The 27,501-nt window shown below is 35.9% G+C and overlaps 1 protein-coding gene across 4 annotated transcripts in view; it reads right to left on the reverse strand.

The window, feature by feature from the left end:
• Nadk2 (NAD kinase 2, mitochondrial) overlaps positions 1–27,501 on the reverse strand; it is a 154,783-nt gene that overhangs the window by 114,141 nt on the left and 13,141 nt on the right. For all 4 annotated transcript variants that reach the window (XM_090413743.1, XM_090413745.1, XM_090413744.1 and 1 more), the window contains exons 2-3: positions 25,754–25,842; positions 16,111–16,281 (exon numbers count right to left, since the gene is read on the reverse strand). In XM_090413743.1, coding sequence (XP_090269869.1) covers positions 16,111–16,281; positions 25,754–25,842 — 260 coding nt within the window. The remainder of the gene's footprint in view (positions 1–16,110; positions 16,282–25,753; positions 25,843–27,501) is intronic.

Genomic DNA, 27,501 nt, shown 5'->3' on the forward strand with positions numbered 1-27,501 from the left:
TTTCATCACTCATGTAGCACACATTTAGTGTTTCTTCCAATATTCCGTTTAAAACGCATATAGCAATATTTTCTTTTATTTATCCACATACTTATTCCACATTAAAACTTCATAGTTCCACGATTCCATTTTCAGAATATACTATTAATTTTCCTCCGACTGTCACATAAAAAACTTAAGTTCCTCTGAATCTAAATATCTGTTGGCCTGTGTTCTAAATTCCTTCCGAACACTATCCTGTTTACTCTCTCGTTGCTTCGATACTGAACTTGTCAGCTGTCAATCACACATCAAACTTCTCGGCAAGCATGCGCACTCCATGAAACTGGTAAGCAAGAAGTTAGGTATAATTAATGGCTGACACGTTGTCTCCGTTAGTGACAAGAGAGAATGTCTTCATAAAAACACAAAACTTAATATTTTAAATTACAATAAAATTCCTGTAATAACACAAATATCAAATCTGGTAAGTACATCAATTTTTTAACTTCTTTACATATCACTTTTGACAAAACAATTTCCATAACGGACACATTGCAAGTGCCGACAATGCGTGTTATGAAAACAAAACTAATAAACATTTTAACATAAACAATTCGTAAAAATATTCAGAATTTTAATTACGATTATTTTTACAACATCATACCACTCCTTAAACTTGTTTGTTATTGGGAAACTAACGACTATCTTTGACAATCCATTCATCATTCACTACTTTCCAAGCAAAAAATCTAGTCTGCACATCCACGCTCTTACAAAACCTCCATGGGTGACCCTAGCTATCTCTCTATTTGCCATTTAATTATTAAATTATTTCAGGAAATTACTTCTTCTTCTTCTTTCACTCTGCCTTATCCCATGTTAAACAGGGTCGGCACACCAATCTTTAACCTTCCTCTTCCAAGTTCTCCGGTCCAGAGCATCCTTCGGACTCCATCCTTTCTCCTTAAGATCCTCTGTCATCTTATCCCTCACCTGAGCTTGGGCCTGCCTCTTTTCCTCCTTCCCTCCAACTCTATATACTCCACTCGTTTACCAACATACTCCTCACCCTTCCTCTCAACATGTCCAAACCACCTCAGCCTACTTTCTTGTATCTTCTTGCCAATTGGTCCCACCTTAACCGTCCCTCTGATGTAGTCATTCCTTATCCTGTCCTTCTTTGTCACACCACTCATCCATCTCAACATCCGCATCTCCGCTACCTCCATCTTCCTCTCCTGTGCCTTGGTTATAGGCCATGTCTCCGCACCATGGAGCATCGCGGCCTCACCACCATCTTATAGAGCTTTCCTTTCCTCTTACAACTCACTCTCTTGTCGCACAGGACCCCGCTCATCTTCCTCCAATTCATCCAACCGCATGTTGTATTTCAGGAAATTACAACGTATACTAAATATTAATTAAAAGAAAACTTTAATCAAAACTTCCTATATTTCAGCAATGTTACATTGCCATCTTCATGGGAATATAAAACTATGATATGTGCATGCAAGCACTAACAACAAGCAAATGAGCAATTTTAGAGCTGAGGCTGATTCCATGAAAATCTTTCTTATTTATATTTGCTGCGGTGTAGTAAAGTGGCTTTCTTCCAGCATATTCTGTGGCGGGTACCTAGACCTGGGTCTGCAAACCCAGAATGGCTGTATTGGTAAAACCGGATGTAGTCTTTGTGTTACAGCTGCAAGGGACCTGGTATACTCCAGGTAGGTATAGGGAAAGTGGCTGGTCTTTGGTGGAGCAGATGAGGGATGCCAATTTCTTATATGGTTTGTAACAGGTCGTCAGATAATTTTTTTTTTGTTAGGGTTAGGGCTAGGGCATTGTCATCTAAACAAATTAATTTTGTCCTGTTATATAGGGTTTTTATAACCCCATATCGTTATGAGGAGGGGGGGGGGATTGTTAGTGAATGTATCTGCCTGTATGGGTTGGTTTTCTGCAAACAGAGAAAGTAAGGATCTATCAGGCTGGCATGTAATAAGAATGTCTAGGAAAGGAAGACTGTTGTTTTTTTTCTTTTTCCAAAGTGAACTGGATTCTGGGGTGTTGGCTGTTTAAGTGTGTTAAGAAGATGTGGAGTTGTATCTGAGCCATCTGGTCAAATGGTGAATGCATCATCCATGTAGCGTAGCCAAACAGTGGGTTTTTGTGGGACTGAGTTTAAGGCTTTTTCTTCAAAAGTCTCCATAAAGAAGTTGGCCAGGGGTGGGGAGAGTGGTGAACCCAAGTCTGTTCCCCTCTATCTGTTTGTAGAATTTTCCTTGCCAAATGAAATAGCCAGAGTTCATTGTGAACTGAAATAGGGCTGAGATATCGGAAGAAAATTTGGCTGGGATGAGCTCTAAGGTATCTTTGAGTGGATAGGGAGGAGACATCAAAGCTGACCATTATGCCAGTGTGTTGGAGTGAGAGATTTTCTATACTGTGGCTACTATGGCTTTGAAATGAGCTGAGTTTTTTTATATGTGATGGTGTGTTGCCAGTATAGTGTGTGAGCATTTTGGCTAATTTGTATGTGGGGGAATCAACCATCCACAATGGGATGTAATGGCACATTTTGTTTTTGTGGATTTTTCATAGTCCATATATTTGGGGAGGGGGGGGTCTAGAGTTAAAAGGCTTTAGTTTGTTAGTAACTTCCACAGGCCAAAAAGTAACCTTCTTAAAGAGCCTTTGGAGTGTTCTGATTTGGGAGCTGGTAGGATCATATTCAATAGGGAGGGGATTCAAAAGGTAGACCAATCTAACAATAAAAAATAAGCTTACTGAACCAAATCCTTAACATGTTCTTAGCCAATGGCTACAACCCCCCCTCCCAAATCCAGTTTTAATTAATAATTAAAAAATATTAAAGTTAACCACAACCCCCCCCCCCCCTCATAATAAAGACAACCCTAAATCTATCACCATTCCTTACATCCAGGGCACCTCTGAGAAGTTAACCAAAATCCTAAAAAAATATGACCTGATGACCTGTTACAAACCATATAAGAAATTGGCATCCCTTATCTGCTCCACCTGGTATACCAGGTCCTATGAAGCTGTAAACTGGCCTACTATGAGCAAACAGGCAGGATAGCTAATATCAGAATATCCGAACACAAAAACTACATCCAGTTTCACCAATACACCATTCTGGGCTTACAGACCATGTTCTGGATATCTCCACAGAATACGCTGGAAGAAAACCACTTTACTACACCGCAACAAACATAAATAAGAAAGTTTGTTCGTGGAATCAGCCTCAGCTCTAAAAAACTTTCCAAACCTCAACAAATTTGAGTGCATGAGACTGCCCCAAATTTGGGAAGCTTCCATCATGAGAACATCAGCCATCATATATCGTCCATCATCACCAACAACAGTATTTTTTGTCTATAAATGTGTTCTGAAGGCTGATTTGTCTGAACATAAGGAGAGAAGTGATCAGTAAGCACATGAGCAGTACAAAGTAGAGAACAGAAAGGTACCAGCATAATAAGGTGACAAAAATCAGATTATGAGATGAAATTAGTCAAACAGATCAGAGGAAATCCCAGAGTTCTTAAATTATGTGACAGAAAAGGAAGAATTATTATGATAATACAGCAATCCCTCGATTAGTGCGCCTAATGCATCCTTTAAAACAGGCGCATTAATCAAAAACGCACTAATCGAATATAACAACCTATGGGAAAAAGTATAATTCGTTCCTCAAATTTCTTTTTTGAACCTTAATTTTTTTATAAAAGAATTAAGGTATGTTTCAGGGCCTAGTTAAAGGAAAACCATGAAGCTGAAAGACAATAAAACATATTCAGAATATAAATTTTATTATTCTACTTCTTAACAAAGAATTGAGCTAACGTAGTTTGGCAGGCATTTTGTTTATTTTTTTCATACAACCGACAGTATGGCCCTATTGCCTCTTCTGCAAATTTTACTGCTTCTCTCTTCATCAGGGTTGGCCTCTAAGTATTGCTGCTTAAAAACTTCGATTGTACGAAAAATATTTTCAAATCGTTTCTGTGAAATCTTTTTTGGCTGACTATCAGTGGTTAAATTTTTTTCATATTCTTCAGGATCTTCCCGCTGTGCATCTAAATTTAGCAGGTCGGAATCAGTCAATTCTTTAGAATGAGATTTAATTAACTCTTGGACATTATCATTTAAGGGGAGAAAGAAATGAAGGATGTACGAATTGGTCACCAACACGTGCTTTATAGATAAAATTTGCCAACTGTTATACAAGCAAAATAGTTACCACTTTAAAAACTACAATGATCATAAAAGAGAAGTTAATTTTCCAACGTGTAATAATAAACAACTTATCCCAGAAGACCGATTGATTACCCTATTATCAGAATGGATTCTCCTTTTTACGCCCACAGATTCGAAGGGTCTCGAATCTGTGGGCGTACCATAGCAGACAACATAAATTTTGGTGGTAAAAATTTGGAACATAGTGTACATGGAAGTAGTGTAGTATGCCATTAAAAATAACTTTGTAAAATGTTTTAAATCGGTAACTAATTTATTTCATTCTGGTGAGTGATTTTTTAAAATAGTTAGCCATAAAAATGTATAGATAGAAAATTTTTAAAATCTGTAACATTTATTTTTGGAGGCGCACTAATCGAATTTGGGTATCGAAAAAAAATGACGCACTAATCGAGGGATTACTGTATAGTATAACGTTGATGAAGACTGATAGTAAGAGGGTGAAAGAGCACAAGACATAGTTCAATTACACAGTGATCACTTTGCAAGTGTGCATCATCCAGGTTGGCCAAGTGGGTAGCAGCATATCTGCTTTCCAACCCAGAAGCTGTGGGTTCAAATTCCACCAAGTGCATGGATGTTTGTGACTGTCTTTCACCTTCATACATTCATTCACATAACTATATAAACACTCTCCCAAGATGAAGAGGATCACCATGGGAGAAGTAGACCCAAAAAAACTCCTGCAATGAGAGGAGCATTTACCCAGTAGTGGGGAAGATATATGCTTTAAAAAAAAAAAAAAAAAAAAAAAAAAAAAAAAAAAAAAAAAATAGGTGGAGAATATGCAGTAATGGATGTAAAAGATTGATATGCAAATAGAGGTAGTGATCTGCAAGTGATTAAGATATTAAGAAGTCTTAATGTGAATACAGTCAGGAGACTGGATGAGATTTCAGCCCTTGTTTAATCAGAAAAAGACAAATGGCAATGCCTCTATCTAGGCTGTTTTAGTTGTTGAAAGTTTTTTCCTTGGTTATACTATAAATTAAAGATACAAAGAAATTATATTCTTGGTTTCATCCTTTATTCACGTGTAAACAAACAAAGTTTGCAGGTGAAGTAACTTCATGACTGGGCTACTTGTATACAGAGTCCATAATGCAATGCACATATTGTTATGGACATGTATAATACTATGTATAATGTTAATGTCTAGGTAGTGGCCCTTTCCATAATGCATAGCATCATACATGTCTGTAAGGATATGTGCATTGCATTATAGGATACTAAAGCAATTGATGAAAGGTCATTAGCCTCTATATACAAGTAGCCCAGTTGTGAAATTACTTCATGTACAAGTTTCGATCATAGACCCTATGTAGGTTACATCACAGTCTTTTGGCAAGGGCCTTGCCACCTTTTTCTCATGTGTTCCAAAAACTCTTCCACATCACTACATATTGGTCTCTCTCTCTCTCCTTTACTCAACAGCCGTCTCCAACTGATCACTTTGTGTTCTTTCCCTCGTGCATGCTCCAGTTTGCATGATACTTCTGGTTCCACTTCAGTCATAAAGTGAAGGAAACTGCTGCCATCTTGAAAGCAGTAAAAACTCACATTTTCAGTCCAGTAAGTAAGCCTTTTTAACTTATGTATTTTAAACATAGCTAAACATTAAACTATAATACTTATTTTAGATATATCAAACTACAAGAAAATCTGCTACATTCACTTCATAAAATGTTAATGCTACATGTAAATGTAAACAATGCACAACTATATATATATATACATATAAAAACAAACATTTAATTGTGCAGTTCTCACAATATAAATGCACTAACAGCTGAAGTAATTTGAAACACAATATTTAAGTTTACACTAATTTACAAAAAAAAAAAAAAAAAAAAAAAAAAAAATTCTAGAGCTCCTGTATGTATATACTGATGATTTACATTATCATCAGGTAAGATCCAAGTGTACCTGTAAATATCTTTATGCTTGAAATAGGTGTTGATCATTCTCAGTCTATTTAGCTTTTAGCTTACATAACTGAAGAAGTCTTACCAGTGTCAATACAATTACAATTTGAAACCGTCCAATAATTGAAATCAGTGCCAATTTTGACATTCAAATATTCTAAAATAACTGTTATACTGCCTTTCTTAAAACTGCCTACTATATCTTAGCTGGTTAAACAAGCATTCTTTCTCTCCATCTTCTGAATACTCCATAGGAAGAGCATAGCAACTAACCACCACATTCAGTTTTAATTCCAGTTTTCAATTTGGCAGCTAGGAGCCTTACATTATTATAGTTACATCCAAGAAGAGTATTAACATTACTAGCATTTCTACTAAGTAATAGCCCTATGCCTTGCAGATGTTTGCCATATCCTGAATATATGAATTGAGTGCTACCCTTCTGAATGTCATTTTTTTTTATCTATCTTATTTCCTGTATACCAAGTATTTCCAGCTTGTACCTACGAAATTCTTCAGTGAGGATTTCTCCAAGAAGTAAAATTATTATTATTTTTTTTTGTTTCAGGACACAGCAAAATCAGCTTCCTAATTGCAGGCATGAGGCAATAACTCATTTTCGAACTTCTTTCAGCCTAAGCCATCCAAATCAATTGTTAATGATGCATCAGCTGAAGTCTGGCAATGCTTCCAGAAGCAGTGAAGTCCAAGTACCTGTTATGGCCTATGCTTCTAATTAGTCACCAGTGTGTAGGATATCTGTATCAAAATTCAGCTTCTCACAAGTTTAAAATATATTAACTGAATTAAAGCTAGAAGTTGATAAGGTATCGTTTTTTGTATATTGTGAGTAAGACATTTTTGAGACTTTTTTTTTTTTTTATCTATGGCTACTGGGTCTAATTTTATCTATTGCTAGGTATGAAATAAATTTATCAAAATTAGTTATTAGTTACTTAAGTATAAAGAGCTAATAAGCTTCATTTCGGCAATGAAAACATTACTAAAATTAAGGGGATATTAGATCCCACATAGTTTTAAAACCGAATAAGAAACTCAAAGATTGGAATCAGAGAGTTTCATGCCGACTATAGTAAACTATAAAGTATCGGCGGACACTAGCGTTAGCCAATGCAAGTGATCCTAGTACGTAGTACAATATCGGGCAACTCGTTGCAAAGGTGTGTAAAGTTCAGATTGCTATTCTTAGGTATTTTCCATAATGTAAAAACATGGAAATGTGTTTTTAGGTATTTTCCATAATGTAAAAACACATTTCCTAGGAAATGTGTTTTTACATTATGGAAAATACCTAAATTTTCCATTATTTTACATTATTTTACCATAATGTAAAATACTTTTACATTATGGTAAAAACATGGAAATGTGTTTTTAGGTATTTTCCATAATGTAAAAACACATTTCCTAGGAAATGTGTTTTTACATTATGGAAAATACCTAAGAATAGCGATCTGAACTTTACACACCTTTGCAACGAGTTGCCCGATATTGTACTACGTACTAGGATCACTTGCATTGGCTAACGCTAGTGTCCGCCGATACTTTATAGTTTACTATAGTCGGCATGAAACTCTCTGATTCCAATCTTTGAGTTTCTTATTCGGTTTTAATCGACGTAGCTTGATCATCAGACTCGACGTAGCCAACATCCTCGTTCACTCGTCGCCTCCAAAAAGTAACTTATCTTATTCCCAACGCATGGCTCTCCAGAAACTACGCAAAGAAAAAAGTATCGTCATCACCAGAGCGGATAAAGGTAATGCCACAGTTGTCCTTAATACCAGCGAATACAATCGTAAAATGAACATTATCCTCCGCGATCGCGCTACCTACATCCCGCTAGAACACGACCCCACAAAACCGCAAGTTAAGAAATTAAAAATCTTACTTAAAAAAGTAACCTCCTGGCCCCCCGACGTCACGAAAAAACTTAAACCTTTCCGCTCCCGTCCCCCCCGAATATACGGTCTACCAAAAATCCACAAACCTAATTCCCCACTCAGGCCTATAGTAGATGCCACCAATGCACCTTGTTACAGACTGTCTAAACAGCTGGCCAACTCTCTGTCCCCCCTCACCGGAAATTCAACTTCCTATATAAAAAACTCTACCCACTTTAAAGCCCTCACAGAAAATTTAACCTTGAATAATACAGACATATTAGTAAGCTTTGATATCTCCTCCTTGTTTACTAATATTCCCTTAACTGACACTTTATCTCTCTTAGAAAACGTTTTTCCCCCTGACATCTTAGATCTCTTTTCCTTTGCCATCAACTCTGGGTATTTCGCTTGGAATAACAAAATCTACAAGCAGATAGAGGGAACCGCCATGGGCTCCCCCCTCTCACCCCCCCTTGCCAATTTCTATATGGAAGATTTCGAAAAACGAGCCATAGACTCAGCCCCACTCAAACCTTCTATCTGGCTAAGATATGTAGATGATGTGTTCTCTATTTGGCCTCATGGCCCAGACACGTTAGATTCCTTCCTTGGTCATCTCAATAGCCTACATCCAAGAATCCAGTTTACTATGGAAAAGGAAAAGAACAATTGTTTACCCTTCCTAGACACCTTAGTCACGCGCCTGCCTAATGATACACTTGCCTTCACTGTATACAGAAAACCCACACACACAGGCAGATACATTCACAAACTCTCCCACCACTACCCCTCACAACAATATGGCATCATTAAAACCCTTACCAAGAGAGCCCACAATCTTTGTTCCAGTGGAACCGCCCTCACTACTGAGCTTAACCACATACACAGAACTTTCCTCTCCAATGGCTACAGCGAACACAGTATCAAAAAAATAATCAATTCCTCCCCCATTCCCCGCCCCTCTCATCAACAAGAATTTAAAAATGCCATCACCATACCCTACATCCGTGGCACTTCGGAAAAAATAGCTAAGATACTAAAAAAGTATAACCTACACACAGCATATAAGCCCTACCGCAAACTGGCTACCCTTATCCGTTCTACGAAAGATCAGCTCCCTCCTCTCTCTCTGCCTGGAGTTTACAAAGTACCCTGTTCCTGTAAGCTTGCGTACTTTGGACAGACAGGCAGATCAGCATCCATCCGCCTAGAGGAACACAAGTCGTACATCGTTAAACACAACTATGGCCATTCAGGCTTGGCTGACCATGTTTTGGACACCACCCACAGAGTATCATGGAAAAAAACCACCATGCTCCACCACAGCAAATTCAAGAAAGAGAGACTTTTCTTAGAAGCAGCAGCAGCTCTCAAAAACCAACCAAATCTTAACAAATACGGTTGCATTAAGCTTCCGAAGATTTGGGAAACAGTCATCGCCAGAGGTCCCACCTTACATTCCAGGCCACCTACAACTGCCCTTAGAGGGCGCTCCACCTAGATAGGACTTTATTGTCACCCACGTGGTTGGGCTTAGTATTGTAAGTTTTTGTGTGCATGTTACATTAATTGTCTTTGTAATCCCCGTAGATGTCCTAGTGACTAGGACGAAATATAGGAATTATTAAATTCTATTTTAATTCTTTGTGAGTGCTGTAAAAAAGTCCATTAAACCTCCAACATAATGTCCTCACAGCACTTAAGCCTCTACACAAGAAGGGAGAAAAAGATATCCTTGAAGTATGGAGTAATTACTTTGAAAAACTGCTAAATGAAACAAGCAGTGATGACAGCACAGTGGTAAAAAACACTGACCAGGCATGCAGTCAGAAATACATATCCATACTTGAAGTAGAAAAAGCCATCAAAGGCTTGAAATGTGGAAAGGCAGCAGGAGTAGATGATATTCGACCAGAAATGCTGAAGTATGGTGGTATAAGAGTATTACAGTGGCTGCACTGCATAGTTCAGAAAGCCTGGACAGAGGGACGAATTCCCGATGATTGGAGTAGAGCTCTCATAGTACCCATATATAAAAAGGGAAATAAAACTGAATGTGAGAATTACAGAGGTATTTCTCTACTGAGTGTTCCTGGCAAGATCTATGCAAGTATACTTGAGAAACGGTTGAGAAGAATTGTGGAAGAAAAGCTTGGTGAAGAACAAGCTGGATTCAGGCCAAATAGAGGCTGTCAGGATCAGATCTTCACTTTACGACAAATAGTTGAGAAAGCATGGGAATATAACAAAGATCTGTATTTAAGTTTTGTCGATCTGGAAAAGGCATATGACAAGGTGCCAAGAGAGAAGCTATTCAATACGCTGCAGTTATATGGTGTGAATGGGGCATTATACCAAGCAATACTTAGTCTTTATTTGAGTTGTAAGACAGCAGTCAGAATTGAAGGAAGTACAGGAAGATGGTTTAATGTTAAATCTGGTGTGAGACAAGGATGTACATTATCCCCTCTGTTATTCATTATCTATATGGATCACATTATGAAGGAAAGTGGTATTAAACATGATATCAAAATTGGAGATGTTAATGTCAGCTCTTTGCTTTATGCAGATGATGTTATACTTCTAAATAAATCTGCTACAAGTCTGCAAGATTCTCTGACTAAATTGAATAGCTGTTGTAATAGATATGGTATGAAGGTCAGCAATAAAAAGACAAAGACAATGAAAATAGGCAGAATCATTGAAAATGTCAACTGTGTTGTGAATGGAGAACCTGTGGAACAAGTAAAACATTTCAGCTATTTAGGCACGATTTTTACTGAAGATGGTAAATTAAATATAGAAATAGACAACAGAATCAGCAAAGCTGGTATGGTGGGAAGTCAATTGAATAAATTCATATGGAATAAGAGAGAAATTAGTCGGAACACTAAATTAGCTGTATACAAGACAGTGTTCAAACCAGTTTTAACTTATGGATCTGAGAGCTGGGTCAGAAGTAAAACACTTGACCAAAGACTAGAGACCGCAGATATGAGAGTCCTGAGAAAGATTAGAGGCGTGAACAGATGGCAACAATGGCAATATCATATTAAAAACGAGGATATTAGGAAAGAACTTGACATTGTCAGCATCCAGGAATGCGTTAGCAGAGCTAATCTCAGGTGGTATGGTCACTTAAATAGAATGGGCGAGGAAAGATTAGCAAAACAAGTGTTCTCTGCCAGGGTGGCAGCAAAACGACCCAGAGGAAGGCCAAGATATAGGTGGATTGATACGATACAAAGTGCTTTAGACGATAGAAATATAAGATCTGATAATGTTGGAGTCTTGACAAGTAACAGACTGATTTGGAGGAAAATTGTAGATAGAAATTAATAATGATGTAATTTTTTTCATGTAGTACTATCATATCCTGTACACCCCTTGAGGGTACATGGCAGGAATTTGATGATGATGATGATGATGATAAACTTTTCTGCACTGTGAAGAAGGAACTTCGTCATTTCAAGCCCAATGCTGGTAAGCAGTATTGTGAACTTGAGTGGAAGATTCTCAATTACACTTTCAAGCATGTGCGGATGCAAAAAGAATGTTATCAAACATTACTAGGTGTTCAGATATCCACGGAGTAAAAAAGGGACAAAGCAAGAGAAAAACTGGAGTTTCTGTGTCTTCAATATACAACGACTGGACAAAAATTAGAACAAAAGTTAGAAACAGAAGAAAGAGAGGATATCCTCGTATAAAGAGATGTGTGAAGTTTTTATTAGTCATTAATCAATATAGGATTTATTTTGGTTAAGGTTGAAAAGGAACTTTATTGCTTGCAGTTCATATAGTAATGGGCCCAATAAAGTTGTTTTATTTAACATTCCCAGTCTGATATGTCATTTCTGACTGTTGGCATGTTTTAGTTATTTCTTCAGATGTTTTCATATAGAAGGCAAGGATTCTTTTGAAATGATAAAACTGTTGATAAGGTTTTAAGAAGGCCGTTGAGACTTTCATATGGAATTAATTCATTCTAAACTAATGAGTTTTTAGTAGTTTATTCAGTGGCGTTTGCTGCTACTTTCACATAGAAAATAGTTACAGAAGTGTCTTGGATGATATGCTTTCTTCAGTGTTCTGTGATTTAAGATGCAAGAAGAATTTGCTTGTCTTATGTTGCTGTCATACTGAAAACAGTTTTGTGTTAGTCTTTCTCCTGTGTGAACTCAAGAAAGAATAAAGGTTCTCATAGGAGGCAAGAGACTAACTTTATAAGAGTTGTGTTCATATAGGACAATATTTGTTAGCTTATGTGACAATAACCCTACAGAAAAGCTCTACTCCATCAAAGTTCAAGAGATTGCCAAAGCAATTCTACAGGCCCATGGTCATATCTAGAAACTCTTCAGTGGACTCGACAACAACAACATTGTAAAGAAGTTGTGTAGTTAGTGTTTATCTTGTTGTGATTTGAAGAAAATACGCTGGCGCTTGCGAAGTAGTTAAGTAAATTTGAGATTGTACAGATTTGTGTTTTTTTTGTAAATTAAAGATTTTTATTTTGGTTAAGAAGAGTAAAGACTCAATCTCTTAATGGGTTTAATAGTTAAATAGGTTAAGTTACATACTTGTAAGAGCTATCCTGGGATATGAACCTCTGTGCAAGCTAGATTTGGAGTTTAGTTTCAGATGTTCTTTTTATTTTGAATTTAAGGGTTTTAACCACTTGGAGTGTGTGAGTGAAGGGAGAAAGTAAAAATATACCCCCCCCCCCAACACACACACAATATAGGACTTTTTGTTTAATTAAATAACCACTTATAGGAATTCTTCTTTGAATTAATTCTTCAATCCAAATTACGAGCGCTCGTTCAGTGTTTTCTAATAAAGCATCTCTTGAGTACGATGATAATTTGGCACTTAGTTTTGTGCCAGAAATGACAGATTTTCTTATTGCAACTTCATTCTTTTTAATTGCTCTTATAGTAGATTCGCCTAAATTAAAATGTTTACCAATCACCGTAGATCCCCCTCCTTTTGCTAAGCGATCTAAAATTGCAATTTTCATTTTCAAAGAAATTTCTTTTCTTTGGTGCTTTTTTCCTCCATTGGGTCAAATTTAATTAATTATTAATTAATGATCAATTATTAATTAATAATAAAAAATCAGCTAAATTAACAATTATTATTAATGAATACATTACAAAATAACTAAGGTGTTCCATGAAAATTTCAGGATTTGTGAAGTGTTTCCGTTGTAGGAAAAGTTTGGGAAACGCTGAATTACCCTATTATCGGAATAATGAATTCTCTTTCTGTTGACATTGTCGTGACGTTCTATTTTCATGTTATATTCTAAATCCGCCATCTTGCTAAAAGTCACTTTCATAAAATAAAGGAAAACTAATTGCAAATTAATCACTGATCTAAGGGTAGAGAAATTTCTATTATACTGCGCCACTCTATCCTTATATAAGTCTATATGAATTAGTAAGATTAATTCAAAATTAGTTAGCAGTCTTTTCACTCATTCAGGCCGATGGTATTTATTTTCTTTCCTTCTGGGATTCCCGCTAGATCCGAATTTTTGTGAACGGTGCAGTAAGAAGAAATTCAGGCAAACACAATATTTAGATCAACAAAATAAAATATTTAATATATGATATATAACAAGTACAATAATTCTACTTTTAAATGAAACAATACAATAAACTCAATACAACTCGCTAAGTCTCTCATTCCAGTTCGATGTACTAAACTTTCATATACAATTCACAACTTCAAAAACACATGTCTTCTTAACTCAAGTTAATATAACAAACTTCACATTTATTCAGTCTCTACAAATCTGTCAGCTCAATGTTTATATTCACAGCAGGCACTCATCTAGGTAGACAATGTTCCAAGCAAACTTATTCCGGACTTTGAGCTTCGAAGTTATATTACAGTTAATGTTAGCACAAACAAACAACTATGACTAATCTTACCAGTTACAATCTTCAATACATCAACTCACTGTGAGTACACTTATGAATTAACTTATTTACGTTAGCGGAACACACACAATAAAAATTCTCCACCGTTTAAACTGTACTACTGTTATCGCACTTCACTATTCTAAACAACAGCTATAAGGCACTGATATCCTTTCTTGTTTATTTTTCTCCAACTAATCAATATAGCCTTTTTCCCAGGGCAACATATAATTAAGTCGTAATCTTAGATTAACTGGAATTAATCAGAATTTCCCATTGAATGTCCAGTTCTTTGTTATCTGATTACGGCATCAACTCTTCCTCACAACAACAGCTGATTTCACTTATAATATTAAACTTTATGATTCACTACGTTTTGGTTCACTTCCGAACACTATTCTCATGAATTTCTGCCCTAAAGAATTTATAATTTACTTCCACTTCTTTGCTTGTATGCTACCTTCCTACTGGTTCCGCAAAACTCTCTCCTCTCTCTCTTACTAATAAAATCTCAATTCTCTTTTTTCTATATACTTTCACTTCTTTTTTCCCCCCGTTCGAATGCCACGTTCTCTTCGACCCGTGTTGTTTACTCATGCGTCTCCATGACAACAAACTAAACGCAAACATTTCGCTAATGTAATACAACGCTCTACTACTACATGAGTGATTACATAACGTTAAGCTTTATACACAAATATGAATAATTAGAATATTTGCTTTTCAATAAATGCGTAGTTAATATTGCAAATATAAGTTTCTATAATATTGACATAACAATAAATAAAATAGCTTAACAATAATTAATACAGAATCTATTTACCATTAACACATTTCTTTGATTAAATAATTAAATAATTGATATAATTAAGGTAGTTATATGATATCAAATTACATTTACGTTATTTACAATAAATAATATTTACAACGCAGCCTTTGTAATGGAAATTCATGTTGGATTCTGAATCAAATAATATTTATTCTATTTTCTACATAATTAGAATCCAACAACATGCACAGAAGTGTCGAAAGGTCTCGTATCTGTGGGCATGTACCGCATAACTTGAAATCCGCATAAAAAGAGACCTGAGTGTATATAAATATATATATTCATTATATACTACAGTCAACTTTCTCTAGTTGACTGTAAAACTAGTCCACAGTATACTGCATTCTTATTATGTTGTTAGTTAATAAAGATTAACACGTGTACAATAGGGAACAAATTAATCCGAACACTCGCATTTCAAAGAAAAATTTTAATTTCACAAGAAAATTAGTACAAAAATTAAACTTAAACTTTAATTAATAATTTATATGTGCTTCTCTGGTCCTAATAAGTTCATTAATTTGATTAGGTATAGACTCTACCAAAGTAGAACACATTTTTTGTTTATTTCTGCATCTTGAAACCATACTTTTATAATAGATTGTATTAAGTTATCCAAGACCAAGATACAGACCAAGTTTGAAGGTATTTTGTCTACTATTCTCTCTGCAGATCGCAGAGAATAGGGTTACTTTAATTGAAAACGCTCTGTATCAAACAAGCTAATTACATGCCTGCATCAGATCATTGATCCTAAAACATCATTAAGATGAAGAAGAGATGTTCTTTATTTTTTGGTTGTTGGGAGCATTTCCATGAGCCTTAATGTTCTATCACCTCCCATTCATTCATTATTAAGATGGATAATGAATGAATGAATGAGGATGGACTGGAAATTTGGTACTTAGTCAAACAAATTGTATTCTGTATTAGCTTAGAATAGTTGGAGGACCATTATAACCAAGGACAGCATTATCAAAGTTAACTAGCTGTCACTTACTCATTGATGAATGTATGAAATACTACTTCATTAAAAGGAATGCTCTTCTTGATACCACAGCTGCTATTAATTCAGAATTTCTACATGGTCTGTAATAAAACCAGTGACATTACTTTACTGTCAGATTTTGTACACTGAAATATTTACTACATTTTCTCTAGTTTTGAGTTAAACTATACTTAAAATTACACATAAATTTAAACACATTGAAAAAAAAAAAAGATTCATTCATTCATGAAAATTCAGTGAGAAATACCTTGAAGGATCACTATTGATTCCAATAACAGGCTTGTCACGACTACGTATTTTGCTGGCAGCCATAAGGAATGTTCCATCACCTCCCGTAGTGAAAATAATGTCTGCCCATTCAATATTAACATCTGTATAATCAAACCTATTAACTACTCTGGTCTCAATACCATTTTTTCTAAATAAAATCAGAAAACATTACTTATTAAAAGATGATTCCAATTCAAAAGAAAAATTTAATGATATAACACTAAAAAAACAAGAAAATGATTAGAGAGAATTTCATGTTTGATTCCAATTCCATTTCTGGTTGCCTCAGTGCCTATTCATCAAATTGTCCAAAACCTGATATAATCTGCTGAAATTGTTGCAAAACTTTGAATTGATCTGCTCAATAGCTTAGTGGACAGCAAATACCATGCTACTCTCTAGTGATGTAATTAATCAGCCCAAAATTTGCAATATTATCAGATATTGCTATATATGGTTTTCAGCATTTATTATAATATAGCAAGTAATTTTGCAGCCTTTTGCATAATTTAGGAACTAAAAGTTATTAAATTAAAATCAACTTTTGTCATACTGGCAGCTCTAACGATGTTATCAAATTAACAAATTAAAAAGAAGGCAACAAAAACAGAAAAGGAACAGTCAAAAGTATAGTTTTTTTTAAACATTATTGGGATATAAACTTCATATTTTATTCCTGATTAAAAAATAAAGCAGTGCTGTGTGTGTGTATGTGTGTGAGAGAGAGAGAGAGAGAGAGAGAGAGAAAGAGAGACAGATGGGATTATACAGAAAAATATTCAATTAGCACTTCTGTACTACTTAGCATAATTCTGTAACATTTTTTATTAGCGTCATTAATTATTCCACATAGAAAATAGGCTAATCACATTTTTGAAATATTTCACTTTAATTATTTTATAATTTTTTTCCAATTCAAACCATGATAGAGAATAACTTTTTATATGCAACCAAGACTTTTAAAATTTTGCATGATACTAGATCAATTTCAATTAATGAAAAAGGAATCAAAGAAAACAGGCATTATGAAACAGCTACAGATTTTCTTAGTGTTTATAAAAATTATTAATTAATTAAATTTTGTATTAGTAATATAGTGAAAAGTAAAAATAACAAGATTATTTAATTAATCAAAATATCATAGTAGATTACTTTCTGTTCAGATTTCTCTACCAGCACTGGTGTACCCAAGGGCTTCCCTCCATTCTTTCACCTACCTTCTTTATCCTGTAGATAAAACGACTATCTCAATGACTTCAAATGATGTCTATGGTTCTAAAAATAGCAGTATATTCCCATCCCTCTTCTTGATTTGACATGCTTTGTAGTGTTCAAAAATTGCAAGCTTCAAAATCTACAACCAATTTAAACGTGATATCTATGCCATGCTTCAATGAGATGAAGACAATAATAAATTTAGTTTAATCCTTTATCCAAATGTGAGCAAACGAAGTTTGCGCCTGAAAATATCTTCCGGACTGGGGTAAGGTAATACCAACACCGGGCAACTCGTAGCAAAGGTGGAGCAAGCTAACATCACTCCTATCTCAGTATCTCCCATAATGCAAAACACATCTCCTTGCGGATATGTATAATATTATGCATTAAGGGAAGGGCCACTACCCAGACTAGTTTCGACCTTTATTGAGGTCTCTTCAGTAGGAGCCAGGCCCAGAAGTGGAGATACCAGGCAGAAGCAATGGCGAGGTCATCTTTACCAATAGGAGTTGCCAAAAGGTGTGCCACCTTTTTATTAAATTACTCTGGATTTAGAGAAAGATGTTGAAAGTTTATTTTTCACTTGGTTAGACTATAATAAATTTAATTTAATCCTTTGTCCCGAGATAGGAGTGATGTTAGCTTGGTCCACCTTTGCTACGAGTTGCCCAGTGCTGTACTACCTTACCCCAGTCCTGAAGATATTTTCAGGTGCAAACTTTGTTTGCTCACACTTGGATAAAGGATTAAACTAAATTTATTATAGTCTAACCAAGTGAAAAATCAACTTTCAACATCTTTCTCTAAATCCAGAGTAATTTAATAAAAAGGTGGCACACCTTTTGGCAATTCCTATTGGTAAAGATGACCTCGCCATTCCTTCTGCCTGGTATCTCCACTTCTGGGCCTGGCTCCCACTGACCACGTTTGGGTCTGCATCCCCATTGACGAGATAGATATATATGAGAGGGTAGGTTTTTGCCTGTCTCTGAGTAGAGCCACTGCTGAGATTATGGCTCTGTCTGGTGGTGAGGTGAGCCTGCCACTGGGTAGAGCTAATGCTGAGAAGTTCTTCTTGGTGACGGGGTGAGCCTGTTACTGAGTGGAACAAAGCTGAGTTGAACGATCTTTTGGGATCGTTTAATTTTTAGAGAGATCTTTACTTAAATACACCTCAATAAAGGTCGAAACTAGTCTGGGTAGTGGCCCTTCCCTTAATGCATAACATTATACATATCTGCAAGGAGATGTGTTTTGCATTATGGGAGATACTGAGATAGGAGTGATGTTAGCTTGGTCCACCTTTGCTACGAGTTGCCCGGTGTTGTACTACCTTACCCCAGTCCTAAAGATATTTTCAGGTGTAAACTTTGCTCATACTTGGATAAAGGATTAAACTAAATTTATTATAGTCTAACCAAGTGAAAAATAAACTTTCAACATCGAGATGAAGATAACTTGTCAACTTCAGTACTATTCAAAACACATGCCTGTCTTCTTTCTCACAAGAAAAATCTCAATTCACTGCTTTACGTTTGATGATTTCCAAACAAGATTTTTTTTTTTTTTGGATCACATGTACAGCCTCTCTTAAGCCTCTAAACATTTTCTTTTCCACTCAAGTCACTATTGCTCACTTGGATAGCAACTACCTTAACAAATTCCAAATCCACCCAATCCTGAAATATTGTTCTCATTAATAGAAATAGGATATTACAAATCCATCCTTGCTTTATTGCTGAATTTACAGATACTTAAATTTAGAAAAAAGACCACACAGTTTAAAAGAATATAATTTTTGACATCAGAATTGCCTTGGCTTGCATCACATAAAAGTCACAAAAGCCTGTACATTCACCTTTTGTTAGTATATTGATTAGGTTCTGCTGGCTTGACTTCTGTTTTGAACTGTTTAATACCATAGCAATCCTATGTTAGAGAGTTGTATTTTTCATAATGAACATTCAGAGTTGGTGCATGATTGTAATGATTAAATAAGAGCCTAAAAGAGTTTATTTTGACAATTTTAAATTAATAGTTTCTATACATTTGGCTATGAAACAAGGACAGATTTATATATGTTATTTCTATTAAATTGAAATCATTAAAATGAAGCCTTTTAAGGCTCTTCTTCAATAATTCTAATCATGAAACAAATGAGTGTTCCTATATGAAAAATACAACTCTCTGACAGAGGACTGCTACGGTATTAAACAGAGAGTTTTTGTTCTCTTTATGTTTCTATCTGGTCTCTGAGAAGAACCGACAGTTTAAAACAGCTGTCAGGCCATAAACTTAATCAATGCACTAATAAAAGGTGAATACATGGGTTCCTTAGCAGAGCTCATGACTTTTAAGTAGTGCAAGATAAAGCAACTCCAATGCCAAAGATTGTATTCTCATAAGCTTTCTGTTTTTTTTTTAAAACTAAGTTTCTATACACTTGGCTGTGAAATAAGGATGGATTTATAATATCCCCCATATCTATTAATTTAAAATTGCTGACATGAAGCCTTTCAGGCTATCTTTCAATAACGATTGTTCTTATATATGGGATGGTGCATCAAATCTCCAAAATTCTTGATGTTACTCCAGAGAGAGTAATCTGATTAACTACTACCATCTCTCACAGACTCATTCCAAATACTTTCTCACAGATGTGCTCTGTTTATGCCATTTCTACATATTTTTATGGGTGACATTCCAATTTCCTGTAAGCTTGTTAAAATGCAAGAAATTACTGGTCAACATTCATTCATTCAGTTCAGCTTCAGAAATATCAAACAAACAAACTTCTCAACCTCCTCAAATATTCCATTTACCCATGCCCTTTGGAAGTACTACTCATGTGTCACCAGAACTACAACTTCCAGCTGTTAAGAAATTTAAAAAATATTAAAAAACATCAGGAGGTCTGGTACAGAATTTGCACCACAACCTACTGCTGCTAAACTTTGCATGACCTACATATTTGATTAAGATAGGGTTGGCCCCAAGATGCTTACTCCTGTTCCAGGACGGTCACTTTTGTTACTAGTGTATAATATGAGCCAAAGAGTAATACACATCTGAGAGTTTATTTTAATTTTATAACAGATGGAGGTCAAATTATACAGACCTATACCCTAAGTGGAAAAAAATGTGTGCAGTATTGTCTAAACACCAGTGCTGTTTAGACAATACTGCATTTATTGCAAAATCAATGAGGAGTTGGCCCACCTTCAATGAGATGCTGGTAACCAGTCAGAGGTATATTTTTCCATTCCTCCCAGACAGCAGTGGTGAGTTCAGACACAGAAGTTGGAATTGTCATTCTAACCTGAATCTGATGTTCAAGTTCACCCCAAAGCTATCTATAGGATTGAGGTTGGGGCTTTGAGCTGGCTACTCCAAATTCTGTACAACCATATATCCTCTAACTGTGTTGAAATAAAGTGTGCTTTATGGTACAGCATGTTGTCATGCTGAAACAAGGATGGCCTGTCTCAGTAAAACCGAAAAAGTGTAAGCAGTGTGGTGTTGTCTAGAATGCCCCAGTACTTCGTGTTTCTATCCACAACTACAAGAGTCCGAGTCCATACTACGAAAAACATTCCCAGACCATGACACTGCTACCACCAAATTTAACACATGGGATGACACGTATTGGCAGATACCATTCACCTGGCATATGCCCCACCCAGCAATGACCATCAGATTTAAAAACAGTGTGGCATGATTCGTCACTCCATACAACTTGTTCCACTGGTCTATGGTCCATTGACGATGTTTTTTGCACCAAGCAAGATGCTTACATTTGTATGAGTTATTAACAGCTTGTATGCAGCAGCTTGGCCATGGAAATTTAACTTATGCAGTTCCTTACGAACAGTCTCTGTGCACACAATCACCCCAGTTGATTCCTGTAATTCCTTGGCGATGATTTGTGCAGAGGAATGACGGCACTCACAGACGACACATTTCAGAGCAGCTGTGTAACAACTTTCAAATGAATATCAGCAGTAAAAAGACCAAAAACTGAAAATAGGCAAGAACATAGAAATCTTTACCTACATTATCAATGGAGAACCTACAGAACAAGTAAAATATTTCGGCACAGTTTTTAGTGAAGATGGCAAATTAAATATGGAATAAACAAGAGAAAGGTCAAAACACTAAACGAGCAGCATACAAGACAATGCTCAAACCAATTTTAAGTTATTATTAAGTGAATGGAAATGCAAGGGGCCTACAACTACCAAGAAACATTCAGGTAGTTGTAGGTCTGTGTTTCCATTTACTAATAACGTCTTGAACAGTTGACAGTGGGTGTCGCAATTTTTCTGCAATCACACACATTGACATGACTGATATGGCACCCTATAATAACACCTTGTTGGAAGTCAGTAAGCTCAACATGCGTGGCAATGGGATGCACCATCCCATTGCCACGTATGATGTTTGAGGAGATCACCCGCAGTTTTAAAGGAATTCTGGCATGTTTGTTCTATTGCAATGTTTCATTTTTTTTGTTGTGGAACGGGATGTCTGGACACTTTTTTCCACATAGCGTACATATGGAACTTGGAAAATGTGCTCATCCATGATGAGTGAGACTATATGGACTGCATTATGAAAGAAAGCATTAAACTGTTGTTATTAGAATTGGAGATATCAAACTGTGCTCTTATGGAGACGATGTTGTACTCCTAAACACATCCAGTACAAATCTCCAGGATTCTCTAACTAAACTGAATAACAGCTGTGTAACAACTTTCAAATGAATATCAGGCAGTAAAAAGACCAAAAACTGAAAATAGGCAGGAACATAGAAATCTTTACCTACATTATCAACAGAGAACCTACAAAACAAGTAAAATATTTCAGCTATTTAGGCACAGTTTTTAGTGAAGATGGCAAATTAAATATGGAATAAACAAGAGAAAGTAGTCAAAACACTAAACGAGCAGTATACAAGACAATGCTCAAACCAATTTTAAGTTATTATTAATATCTGAAATATCAAACCAACCTCCATGGAGTCAAAAGGACTCATCAGAGGAGGTCTATACTCAAATGAAAAATATCATCGAAATTTGATTTGTACTCATTCATAATTTCCACACCTACCACATTTTCAGATAAACGCATTTCATTCAACAATCATTCTCCATACAAAAAATTTGCTTCTCACTCCCATACTCACACCCTTCTTTTTCCATAGATTCTAGTTTTATCCTTTCCTCCTTCAAGATTCATGTTAAATAGTTGTGCCAAAGATGCCATTATTTCCATAGGGTATTCCTTCAAGACAAGTGGCGATATACTGCCAAATCCTATTGCCTTATTAACATCAAGTTTACTTAATTCCTCATATACTTCCTGCTCATTCACCATCAGTCCCTCCTCTACAATACCTTCTACATTCCAGTTTCTCCTGATGTTGCCTTCATGAGGATGAAATAAACTGATAAACTGATCACTGAATATCAACTATATCCTCTGCACTGGTTACCAATCTGCCAGGGTCATCAACTAGCACCATCCTTGCAAAGTCATCTAAAAACATCATATCCCTCCATCTCTATTCCTGTCAAAATGTCACTCATCAACCATGTTTCACTTATTCCAACTATTTTCAGGCACAAACTCAATCAACGCAAAATTTTGTCTCGTTTATTTCTGACACTCCTGATATTCATAGATAAACAATTCATTTCTTGGTCTATAACTAGACCTATTCATGCTGTCCCCCCCCATCTATGACTTCTCCTCACATGCTTCTGTCTGCCCCACATAGTCTCCGAGATTCAACCCCATGTATTCCTGGCCATTCCATTCCTTTGCTGACCATCCACATGATTGCATTCATTACCACTTTCAGAATCCACTCTCCTTACATTGTGTGCCCCTGACCCACTCCATTTTCCTATCCAACTTGCTTTCCTGTTCTCCATTACAACCACATCAGTCTAACCTAGTCCACTCTCCTGATCACATCTTTGACTTCCACTGATACCTTGTTTGCATCACTCATTACACTTCCTTCTGGCAGTAACCATCCCAAATGACTCACTCCAAAACCATTCAGATAGTCCATCATTCATACAGTTCGTTTCATCCCACACATTCACAAATGCACTCCTCTCTTCCCACATTTCTGCTCATATTCCATTCACAATCTTTGCTCTTTGCAACAACTCACCACCTACCCTTCCTACCACACTGTTGTCTTTTACTCTCCTCAATAATCTGCTGATATCCAATCTCATATTGTTCCTATGCCCAACCAAATCATTTGTCATAACCACTAACTTCCTTGCAATGTCATCCACCACACCTTTAATGAGAGAATCTTCAAATACTGCTATTCTTGAGTTATTTGCTACATATTTCTCTTCACTATCATTCTTTTTATTCTTTCACACTCTCCCTTTCGTATCCACCATACATCTCATTTCATTCTTCATCTTAATCAATTTATTCTTCAATTCTTGCATTCCAGCAATTGCTCTCACTATTGTTTCATCAATCAGACTTTCTTCTATTTCCACAGTCACAATTGTTTCACCAGTCAGGCACACTTCCACTTCTGTAATGCCTAATTTTCCTATTATAATCATTTCTGTATTCACAATCACATTCTCCACACTTATATTCTCATGTTCACTCTACTGGCTATCATTCTTACTCTTACATCCACCACTGCCTTTTCTCTGGTATTCTTCCCTTCTGGTTCCTGACTTTTATTCAAATCACTGCAATCCATTAACATATCATACTTTCTACAGATCCTCCCTCTCGCACCTCTCTTGTTTAATCTCACAACACACTTGACTTTTGCACCGTGCACCTGGATGACTTTGTTCTTACTGCCATTTTCCGTCTGCTAACTGTTATTCTGAAAAAGAGCTTCAAATTGATTAAGTTATAGATATGAGAGAGAGAGAGAGAGTTCAGTTAGAAATAAAGCACTTGATCAAAGACTAGAGATCACAGACATGAGAATTCTGAGAAAAATTAGGGGAGTAAACAGATGGCATGAATGGCAGAATCATATTAAAAATAAAGATAGTAGGAAGCAACATGACGTTGTTAGCATTCAATAACGTACGAGCAGTGCTAGTCTAAGATGGAATGGTCACTTAAATAGAATGGGAGAGGAAAGGTTAACAAATCAGGTGTTTGGTACCAAAATGGCAAGAAAAAAAAAAGACCCAGAGATAGACTGAAATGTTTGACAACAACAATTTTGTTGAGGAATGTGAATTAGAATGCTGACAAGTAACCACATAATTTGGAAGAAAATTTTTGAGAGGAGGTTAGTAAATTTAATCATGTGGTACTGTTATAGTAACTTGTACATTGATTGTGTGAGAATATCAGGAAATTGATGATGATTAAATATTACTAAAAAATGAAATGACACTATTTTTAAGTGATCTGACCTCCAGGAGGAGAGGGTAAACTGCATAAGGAGGGGAGGAGGAAATGCAATGGTTAAGGATTCTTGCTGTACAATGAAAGAAAACTTAGGCAAGCCTAAAATTTGTTAATATATATTTCAAGTCTGAAGAGATGGTACAACACCAGGGCAACTCATTGTAAAGGTGGGCAAAGCTCTGATCACTATTCTTAGTATTTTCCCATAATGTAAAGCACATCTCATTAAAAGATGTATATTGCAATGCATTATGGGTGGGGTCACTACCCAGACCGGTTTCAACCTTTTTTTGAGGTCTCCTCAGTGAGTAGCTAGACCCTAATTGTTTGCATACTTGGGATTAGGAGTTAAATAACCAAGCTTATAAAATTACTTGGTAACCCTAATATACAATATCCCCAACTTAAAAAATTAATTACATCTATATCTCCTCCAGAGATTCTTATTAAAAATAAAAACACCTTGCAGCAACTTCTATAGGTAAAGTTGATAAGGCTCTGTATTACTAAAACCTTGGTATTTAGGGTCTAGCTACTCACTGAGGAGACCTCAAAAAAGGTTGAAACCGGTCTGGGTAGTGACCCCACCCATAATGCATTGCAATATACATCTTTTAGTGAGATGTGCTTTACATTATGGGAAAATACTAAGAATAGTGATCAGAGCTTTACCCACCTTTACAATGAGTTGCCCTGGTGTTGTACCATCTTCAGACTTGAAATATGTTTCAGGCACAAACTTAATTGCTTGCATACTTGGGATTAGGAATTAAATAACCAAGCTTATAAAATTACTTGGTAACCCTAATATACAATATCCTTAAGTTAAAAAATTAATTACACACACACACACACATATATATACACACACACACACACACACACACACACACACAAATATATTTGAAGAGTATGGTTTTTTGTTGAGGAATATCAATATGAATTTTAATAGTTTCTAAGAATTATATTAGAAAACTTACTCTAGAGTGCTGAGAACCATTTCATGGTTGCGACTATGGATGTTATGATGGTGAAGAAGACTTGTGTAGTCTGATCCCCTTGCTTCCAGCTATAAAATAAGCAATTTCTTGTTGTCTAATATAGCAATACACTGAGAACTTTTATTGTTAAAAGACCATAAGATTTAATGATTACAAATACAAAGAGCCAACAAGTTTCACTAGCCACTGTCTAGCATTTTCAAGGCTGTACTGGTGTGAAAACAAATGCATCAAGTTAACATGAAAACATACACTTTAGTAACTGTTAGGCCATTACATTTGATAATTCGTGATTGATGGCATGCATGCGTTCGAATGCTTCGGTCAGAATCCGGTACATGACCACGTGTTGTGTAGTTTTTCGCATATTGTAGTTCTGTTAAGCTGAGAGAATTGATGAGATATTTCCATATGTCTTTAAGAATAGCACCACTGCTGCTTCTTTGAAAGTTCTGTGTCTATAGTCATTCTCGACGTAAGGCATAGAACTGTTTTTCCAATCTATAATGTGATTTGATGTTGAGAAATGATGAGCTAAACCAGATGTGATGATTCTATTGTGATTGACATCCCCCACGTGTTCCTTCTGTCTTATTTCAAAACTTCTAGAAGTCTGTCCAATGTAAGAAAGACCACACGTGCATGAAATTTCATATATTCCAGGAAATTTGAAGAAAGGTACCTCATCTTTGGGAGATCTTAAGACTTGTCTGATCGTGGTAGTTGGTTTAAAAACTACTCTGATGTTATGAGCTTTTAACATTTTCGCCATTTTGTTGAAACTGAATTAATATATGGAATGACAGCTGTGGACACATATTGGGACTCCATTCCACATTGTTGGGGGTTGTCTTTAAAAAGCAATTTGTTTAAAATGTTAGAAGGGTATCCATTCAGAGATAAAGTGTTAGCTATTTGTGACAGTTCTCTCTATACATCTACTTCTTTCGAAATAGGCCTTAAGGCTCTATTACAGAGCATATGAATGATGCAGTGTTTTTGTGACCTATGATGGTTAGACGAATAATGTAGATATCTACCTGTATCTGTGGGTTTCTTGTAAATGGACAGTTGGACATTGTTATCTTCTCTTTTGACATACTAGTGAGAAGTGATACTAGGGTAGTTCTTTGTTCTTTTCCAGTTCCATAGTGAATTTGATCTTATTATGTAGTGAGTTGATTTTATTAAGAAACATGAGAAGGTTTTCCATGGTATCCTTCCAGATGATGAGCACATCTTCGACATATCTCCACCAAATCGACGGTTTAGGTGAAATGGTGGAAAAAATATCTTTTTCAAGTTTTTCCATGAATAGGTCTGCGCATGGTGGTGAGAGGGGACTACCCATGGCTAGACATTCCTTTTTAAAGACAACCCCCAACAATGTGGAATGGAGTCCCAATATGTGTCCACAGCTGTCATTCCATATATTAATTCAGTTTCCACAAAATGGTGAGAATGTTAAAAGCTCATAACATCAGAGTAGTTTTTAAACCAACTACCACAATCATACAAGTCTTAAGATCTCCCAAAGACGAGGTACCTTTCTTCAAATTTCCTGGAGTATATGAAATTCCATGGATGTGTGGCCTTTCTTACATTGGACAGACTTCTAGAAGTTTTGAAATAAGGCAGAAGGAACACGTGGGGGATGTCAATCACAATAGAATCATCACATCTGGTTTAGCTCATCATTTTTCAACATCAAATCACGTTATAGATTG

The sequence above is a fragment of the Typopeltis vanoorti genome, chromosome 24 (assembly GCF_054136105.1).
Source record: "Typopeltis vanoorti isolate ZY-2024b chromosome 24, IOZ_Tvanoo_1.0, whole genome shotgun sequence".
Taxonomy (NCBI): Eukaryota; Metazoa; Arthropoda; class Arachnida; order Uropygi; family Thelyphonidae; genus Typopeltis; species Typopeltis vanoorti.